Source organism: Amblyomma americanum, chromosome 10, assembly GCF_052857255.1.
Source record: "Amblyomma americanum isolate KBUSLIRL-KWMA chromosome 10, ASM5285725v1, whole genome shotgun sequence".
NCBI classification, from domain to species: domain Eukaryota; kingdom Metazoa; phylum Arthropoda; class Arachnida; order Ixodida; family Ixodidae; genus Amblyomma; species Amblyomma americanum.
Genome location: NC_135506.1, coordinates 21,812,751 through 21,821,286, shown reverse-complemented (window position 1 = coordinate 21,821,286; position 8,536 = coordinate 21,812,751). Strand labels below are relative to the sequence as shown.

General features: G+C 50.4%; 1 protein-coding gene across 4 annotated transcripts in view; it reads left to right on the top strand.

Annotated features, from left to right (window-relative positions):
- The first annotated feature begins 2,618 nt into the window (after positions 1–2,618).
- The window catches only part of LOC144107564 (constitutive coactivator of PPAR-gamma-like protein 1 homolog), a 36,930-nt gene continuing 31,012 nt past the window's right edge, over positions 2,619–8,536 (top strand). For all 4 annotated transcript variants that reach the window (XM_077640637.1, XM_077640636.1, XM_077640635.1 and 1 more), the window contains exon 1: positions 2,619–3,676. In XM_077640637.1, the coding sequence (XP_077496763.1) occupies positions 3,041–3,676 (636 nt within the window). In that variant the 5' untranslated portion in view covers positions 2,619–3,040. The remainder of the gene's footprint in view (positions 3,677–8,536) is intronic.

The following is an 8,536-nucleotide window of genomic DNA, read 5'->3' as shown; positions in this document are numbered from 1 at the left end:
TATTCATTAAAGAAGGGATTGATAAAAAAGGCAGTGATGATAAAGCAGTTTAAAAGCGGCAGAGACTCGGCGCGCTCCTCCAAAGTCATTGTTCCCAGCGGGTTCTTAACCCCTTCGATAATTGGGCGGAGCTTGAACAATCTAGCTCTCGCCCAGTTTTAACCAACCGCGGTGCAGTGACACCGTACGTGCAAGCGGGCGGAGCCCAGGGCTCACCGGTCCGAGCCCAGTGGACCCCGCTCCTCCTGGAACGTGCAGGGCGCGTGACTCCGAGTACGCAGCTCGCTGCATGTGCATTCCATCGATTGCCACGCATCGGATTTGCCGTCTCCGTTGACAGCCAAGGGACATGGTTGATTCGGCGCCAGAACAGAAAACGATTAGTTCCGTATATAGCTGGCAACGAGGCACCCAAAGCGCGGGCGTCACGCCTCGACGTACATTCCTCTATTTCCCCAGGGCATGACCGCTCCTGGGAACAGGTGAGGGTGGGGGGGAGCGACGACCCATTGGCGCCATGGGCTTCTAACTTAACGCCTGGATTTACCCCACACATTTAACCCATTTTACAGCGATAGCTGTTAATCGCCCGTTCCCGGGTTTCGTGTTGTAGTGGTATTATGTGTTGTAGTGCTCGGCATAACCGGTGGGTGCGTTGCCATGGGAACCACTGGAGGATTGTTACCACGCAAGGGGGATGACATGACGTGAGCGGAGAAATGCGTTACCGGCGGGTGGTTACCACGGAAATCATCTGGAGGGTGGTTACCGTGGAATTAGCAAGGTATCTGGTGAGGGGAGGAATCCCCACTAGTTGCGGGATCGCTTTCATGTTTTCTACCGCAACATATCGTGAAGTATATAAATGCCTTGACAGCTATCACTGAATCTCGCTTTAGCAGCGGTAACCGGCCGTCCGGTCATTTTTTTCTTCTTTAAGTGGTTACTCTAATACCCTTGCCTCAAGGAAACCCTAAACGTCGTAACGCTTGACGACGGTTAGCCGGCTTAAACACAGTTCGAGAAATTTAAAACTGAAAAAAGGATGATTGGCTTTTAGAGTGAGAGGACCTGATAACTAGCGTGTGAGAGCAGCGAAATAGTACGAGAAACACACAATACAGAGGCGCTCAGAGGTAACCGGGAATTTCAGCTGTCACACGTGAATGGGCAGCATTAGAGAGCGTCCTAAAGGTGATCACGCGGCTTCTAGAGAAGCATACTTTAGTTTTCAAACTTTGCTGACATTTTTTTCTTCTGTGCTGTCATTCATATTTATTCTTTACTCGTTGTCTATGTGGGTCGAATCTGCAAGCAGAAACCACAGTGGTTGGAATAAGGTTGATGATATGCCTGGATTGCAGTGCCGTAAGATTTCTTTTGGGGCATTTATTCAGAAGATCACTGGAGATGCATAGTAATCGCGGGATTGTTTTAAGTCACTTATATTGCTACCACCGCGATACTTGAGCAAGATATCACAGCATAGCGTGGGAAATGAAGAGGTACATGTTCCTTCCTGCACTGCACTTGAATATTTATACAAGTCAATTCGTTTTGCATGGTCCTAATGCAATTAGCAGCACCATAGTTTTGCTTGTTTTTCTCACAAAAGCTAAAGGCGTCTAACACTGGCACGCTTAAGCCGCTTATTGTTGGTACTTAATTAAGGAGATAAATGCACACGCTGTAATAGTCCCCTTTATCAGCTATGTTAGCTTTCATCTTTCTCGCCTCTAATTCAATTGGTTTGACGTTGGCATTTCTACTGCCCTGGGTTAGCCACTAAACACATCGGGTATCAGAAATTGCACATCTGGAGCACATTCTTTGTTATAAGTCCATGACCTATATCCCTATACCTTTACTTAAGCCAGTGTATGAAGTCGGTTTTTACGAGCTCGAAAGTTATGAACTGTCAAGGTGGTGCTCGTAACAATATAATAGTTCTTACTCTGTTGTCGGATAAAGAGAGAGAGTACTAACTGCCCCCTCCCCCCGCCCTTCACTCCTGGTAGATTGGAAACTCGGCGCATATGCCTCTGGTGTACCGTGGTCTCGTGGATGTGTGTGGAAAGCGAGCAGGTGCGTTTAGTCTATTCAGCTTTGCTGCGCATGAGACAGCGGAACATGAACGATGGACATTTCTTCGATGCATTTACATGCCCAGGGTGTGTTTGGAGATGTCCAACCAATAAAACCCTGTATTTAGCGACACACCTGGGTCGGGGAGGCGTGAAGGGTGCGGTAGTCGAACTGTCATGCTCATTTGGGGCAGTGAGAGGAACTTGAACATCCCGCCAAAAAACGTTTATCGTCATTTTCTACTGCTTGGTTTGGTGGCGCCATCTGCTCCAAAATAAGTAACACTCCCGAAAAACTTTCTCTGATAGCGCGACTAGCGCCATCTACAATGAAACAAACAATCAATGAAAATAATTTTGGGACCTTTGTTACTACAGGAAAATGTAAGAACATGAGTCGTAATCTGTAGAACTGTTTTAGAAAGTTTTATCTGGAGCGCAACACGTGTGGCCAATCATCGCCGATTGATAGCGACAACAAAAAATACGACAAAATTCCCGCCGCGGTAAATGTCATGTACCCTCGACCCCGGCGTTCCTACGTCGCTCATTGAACTTGATCCTGCCGCCGGTCGTGCGTGCGTCTCCGCGGTTTGTGAGTGAGCAGCCGTCGACTCGTTTCCGCCAGCGACTGATCGGAGGAAAGGAAAAAAAGCGCTGTAAATCGTCTGGGGCCACCCTTCCGTCTCATCGGTTCCGTTCGACCCGTCTCCCAGCGCACGGAAGACAACGGATAGGTGAGGCGCCGGCTCCTGCCGCAGCGAAGCGACCGTCTCCGCAGAAGGTGGGTGTAGTCCCAGCGGCGGGAGATTGCTCCCACCACATGGGGTGTCGACTAGCCGTCGCCAAGATGGCCGCTGACCGGCACCAGGCACCGCGCCGCTCCGTTCCGTAGTGCGCTTTGACCGGTGCGCGTGTGTGTGTGTTTGTGCGATCGACGTCCCAGGAAACGAACCATGGGTATCCAAGCCCTACAGAAGTTCATCGAGGCCAACTGCCCGGGTGCCTGCGTGCCCGTGGATCTGCTAAAGATTGCGCGCAATGCTGCGGTCCGCCGCACCGGGCGCGGAAACCCGAGGGTGCCCGCCGGCAATCGGCTGTGCCTAGTCGTGGATGGCGAGTGCTGCCTAGACCGGCTCTATGGGGGCTATTTCTCGGACTGGGTGTGCGGCGGTCAGTGGAACCGCATGGTTCAGTTCCTCTCCGTGCTCATCCAGACTATTCAAAACAACAACATCGAGCTCGCCGTGTTCTTCAACGGCAGCCTGGAGCCGCAGCGACTCGAGGAGTGGCACCGTCAGCAGCAGGCCGAGCGGCGCAAAGTGGGCCAGGTCCTCAAGCATGTGGCGACCAAGGCCACGCCGCCGCCCAAGGTGTGGTGGATAGCGCCCGTCTGCCTGAGGACCTGCCTGCGCATGGCTCTGCGGCACCTGAACGTCACCGTGCTGTGCAGCATGGACGACCACCGGCAAGAGGTGATCGCCTTCTGCCGCGAGAACGGCTTCCACGGGCTCATGGCCGAGGACGCCGAATACGCCATCTTCGACCCGCCGCGCTACTTCTCATCGGCGCAGCTCAAGCTCACGTACAAGGTGAGCGGAGTAGGTAGCCCCTCTGGAGCACGCGCAGGACCCGCCTCGCGGAGCGTCTGCGTGCGCGCGTGGAATTCGGCTCGCGAGCACTGACGACTGGAGCACTGTGTAGGCCTCGCTTGCGGCGGCGAGCCGGCTGGAGCTAGGCCTAATCCATTCCCGGAACTGTCTCATTTTTGACGAGCTGCGAACGGCGCTAGGCGCTGATCGACCTGTTTTTAGCGCGTGCAAACAGTCATCTTCCTAAAATGTGCCGATAGAGCGTCTTTTAACCTGACGGTGCATAGTTGGCATATTTGTTCTTGCCTACATGTTGCATGTTCAAACTGCGCGTCTCGAAATCGCGCTGTAGTGATAGCGCTTGACGTTGTTCATCTGCTGCTATACGTGTTTTGAATGTAGTTGGTTGGAGCGTGTTAGCAGTAAGCAGGCAAAATGGAGTGGCTGTACAATGACGATTTTAGCGTTTCTGTTAGCCGAAGTGTGCCGCGCCATTCATTCATTGGTGTCGGGCTGGCGGAGGTGCTTCGTTTCCACCCGCTTGTGATACGCAGCCGGTGGCGCCTGAACGCGGATAGGCTAAACGGAATTTTTATTTTCGGCTTATAACTTCCAAAGGTGGCGTTCAAAAAATGTATGTTGAAGCTTATATCGTCGCAGCTACCTGCTCTTGTGAAGTGCGTGCAGTCACTGTGCGCCGCATATCTTTAGGGAAGTGCAGGTTGTGCAATCGCTTCCTTGTGCAAATGCCGAATCCGCACGAGGCATGTTTATAAACGTTCCCAGCCCCTTTGAACGGAACTGGAGGCGGCATCCGTGTTTACGGATCGCGGCCGGAACCTTGGGAAAGAGCCGTATTTCTCGAATCGCCATGCATGCGAAAGATCCCGAGCCGGTGGTAGGTGCATGCGCGTGATGCTTTCCCAACTAGGCAGACATGTTGTGCAAAACTTCGGTCGTCACCTCACGCGCAGGCTCTGGCTTGCTGGTGCAATAGCTTGGCGTGCTGGTCGAGGGCCGGTGACTTGCGCCGTCGTCTCCCAGTTGTGGGCCTTCTTAATGAGGAAATGACTCGGGGTCGGACGTTGTCCCGGAAGGCGTTGCTAGCGAGCGCTCGAACTGGCACATTAGCGTTGAAGCAGTGACATAACTGGCTTCAGAAGTTTTGAGAATAAAGCTGAACCTTGGTGCACTACAGAACCCGACACACCTGTTGACTGCTTTCGATGTTGTGCGCCATTTGCTAATGCCTACAATATTAGATTACCAAGACCCTTGTACTGAAAGGACACCACATTTCTCTGCTGATGGGAGATAAGAGTGAGGTGTACTTTTAATGCATTGCTCAGTCTTCATTCGCACACCTGCACTTTTGTTCAAGTGAGGCCATTGTGACATACAGATAGACCTCTTACGTAATCATTGGACATGTTAAGGTGCCTGAGTGTTTTTCATTTCAGGTATTCATAAGATAGGAATGGAGTATTTGCACTGTTGGCAGTGGTGCTCCCACTGCCTTTTTGTGCTCTTTCTAAGCTTGTGCCAGAAATGATAAGCCTAGTACCTGAATGCTGATAGGCAGATCGCAGCCATACAGAATTCTGCCTCCTTCCCCACTTTGCTTCCTAAACAGTTGTAGCCAGGATAAATTGTGTTCTGATATGGTTTCCTTTGGAATGCTTATGCTTACCTAGTGATGGACTTGTCTAAAAAAGCTGTGAAGCTTATGACACCGCTTTGCTATGCCATTGACTTCCACTTCTTTCATTCCACTCTGCATAGTCCTTTAGTAATACCGCGTTTTTGTGCTTTAACCGCCAGATGTGAAGCTTTTACAGATTCTGTAGTCGCTGCAGGTACCCACTAACAACGGAAACGGAGCCACCTACGATGCAGGTGGTTAACTTGACCAAGTTGCTTTAGTTGTGGAGGGTTCCAGAATGCTTGTTTCCAATATGTCATTATGTCAGTGCAAGAGCGGTCGATGAAGTGGCAGCTGTTTAAACGGAGCAGCAACTCATTCATGTGGAGAATGAAGCTCGTGGGAGAAAACCACTTTTGTTCAGGGGTGCTTTTTTTTGCGGCTCCAAGATTATCAAGTCTCCCAATTTTGTGGTTCTTAAACGAAGTTTGTTCATAGGGTGTGTTCCAATTTCTGCAGTAAGGGTCTGATAAGTGGAAAGGAGACAGCTAACAAGGGCCTCGTATGGTGTCTGCGTGGTTGTAGGCTTCATTGTCTCTTGAGAGGGAAGTTTGAAAGCTCTAAATATACTGTCAGCCAGATTGCCCGTAGCACTTATTGCAGCTCTGAAACCAGGAACTGAGATGTCACCTGTACAGTCCAAATAAATGGGTAGGTGGTCACACTACGTTTGACCTGCCTGGGTTAACGTGCTCTGCAGCAGCTTGCTTTTTGCAAGAAGGAACCATTCTTCCACTGCTTCCGCTTGCAGGATTTAGATGTCTGTGTAGGCAACAAAGTAGGGCCTTATCTATCTTAGAACGAATTTGTATGCACTGGCAAGAGCCCTAGCCAGCTGTGTCGGTCTGCCTGACGACATTTCCGGAAAAAAGTGGGGAAACTTCAAGATTTGAAGGCATCACTGCTCCACACACAAACCGCTGTGCTTCTCTCAGTGTAGAAACAGCAACAAGTGCAGACAAATTCAGGCAGAGGGCCGAGTTGAAAAGTGGGGGGGAGACGTGCAGACTCAGCTCATGGCAGATTGCCCTCGTGCTGTTTTGTGGCACCGCGTCCCCGGCACGGCAGACTGCACGTTTTCTCCGCTTCTGCTCCTTTTTCTTAAATCCCCCAGTCCACGCTATGTGCTCACTTAGATTTGCTTCTGCCTTCATGCGAGAGGGGGGACAGGCGAGGCTCGCTTCAATCTCGATGCTTCTAAATATATACGCTTGTCGGCACAGGGCAGCGGCTGGCACTTGCTTGCCCGGCTGGCCTGCTGGGAGTAATGATTTGATGCCACGCTGTGGGGGGCAATTCATTTGCAGGAAGGTTGGTAGGTCGCTGCACATGCCTTTCGGGTACTCTGCATGCTCCGTTTCACACATAGTGTGCTACGATTGCAAAGCTAATGTGCTCATTTGCGCTGACTGTATTTGTGCCCAAGATAGTAGGCGTTAGTTGGTGCAAAGTAGAGGGCTCGGAAGGTGGTCGAATCTGAAGGAGCAATACATGAAACCCCTGGCCACCTCGACAAAGCAAGCATCATTTATGGGACAGTGTGCAAGTTTCGAGATTTGCATTGTTTAGCATTTGATTTGATGAAATCAAACGTAATGTAATACCCCGCCACCCAGGGGTCTTTAAGGGCCAATAAATGATGATGAACTGTCTCGCAAATCTCTGTGGATGCCCGAACCACGCCGTTAGGGAAGGGATAAAGGAGGTAGTGAAAAAAAATAGAGGTGGCATAGTGCAGGTCCTCGGAATAATTTCAACCTCCTAGGGATCTTTAGCGAGCACTGACATCGCACAGCACATGGGCACCTTATGCATTTCGCCTCCATCGAAACGCAGCCGTCGCGGTCGGGTTCGAACCCGGGTTTTCCGGCTCAGTAGACGAGTGCCTTAATCACTCCGGCTTAGTAGATGAGCGCCTTAACCACTACCACTGAGCCACCGCGGCTTAGCTTTATACGTTTTATACCTCGCCATGTTTCTGTTCTGTCCCTCACTGAGGCCTTGGGAAGTGGAAATGATGCAGGCAATGGTTAGGCATTTGCCTGCGCGCTACTTACTTGCACAGCTTTCACAGGGTTGCACACTGTGAGTGAAGCAGTGGACAGCTGCTTCTTGCCGTAGCCTATGTGACTTAGTTAAACTTAAGTATTTCTCTTTGTGGGTGTACTTTCTTCATACCTTTGTCAGGCAGGAGCTTGGTCACTAGGTTAACAGCTGGGGTTAGTTGGTGGGCAACCTTTGGCACTTCCCCAGTGTTCCTCGTACTTGTCCGTCTCTTCTCTCACTAATTATTCAAGAAGGTTTTTGACGTGCCTTTGTGGCATATATAGGTGAGGCAGATGTCCGGTGTGCTTTGTGGTAGACTGTGCAGCGTGCACAATTTTCAAATTTTTTTTTGCTTGCATTGACTACCAGAGAGCTGACTAATAATAATAATAATAATTGGTTTTGGGGGAAAGGAAATGGCGCAGTATCTGTCTCATACATATCGTTGGACACCTGAACCACACCGTAAGGGAAGGGATAAAGGAGGGAGTGAAAGAAGAAAGGAAGAATAGAGAGGTGCGTAGTGGAGGGCTCCGGAATAATTTCGACTACCTGGGGATCTTTAACGTGCACTGACATCCACAGCACACGGGCGCCTTAGCGTTTTTCCTCCATAAAAACGCAGCCGCCGCGGTCGGGTTCGAACCCGGGAACTCCGGATCAGTAGTCGAGCGCCCTAACCACTTGGGAGGGAGAGAGCTGACTGCCATTTCGTAATGTAGGCGAGAGGGGTGTTGTGCACCAGGGAGCAGTCTTTATTTTGTCCTGCGCACAGCAGCCTTTGGTGACATCATCGGCACCAAATTGCGGACATAACAGGGACAGAATCAAATTTACTAGACCTAGAAATGCTGACAATATGGCTGACAACATTCATATCCGCTTAATTAAACTGTAACATTCAGAGTGGTGAAATGGCTGCCGTAGCCTTTGCTGAGCAATTACGGCGAGGCATCTTTCTCTTTCAGTTTTTTCCTTGTTTTCTTTTTTGTTTCAACCCATGTTTGCATTTGCGCTCCTCATCTTGCCATATCTGTTAGCTGACAACGCCATACTTCTGTCTCTCTTCCAAAATGTGGGCTTCCTTCCCATTTTGATCCAATTCTTGCCCT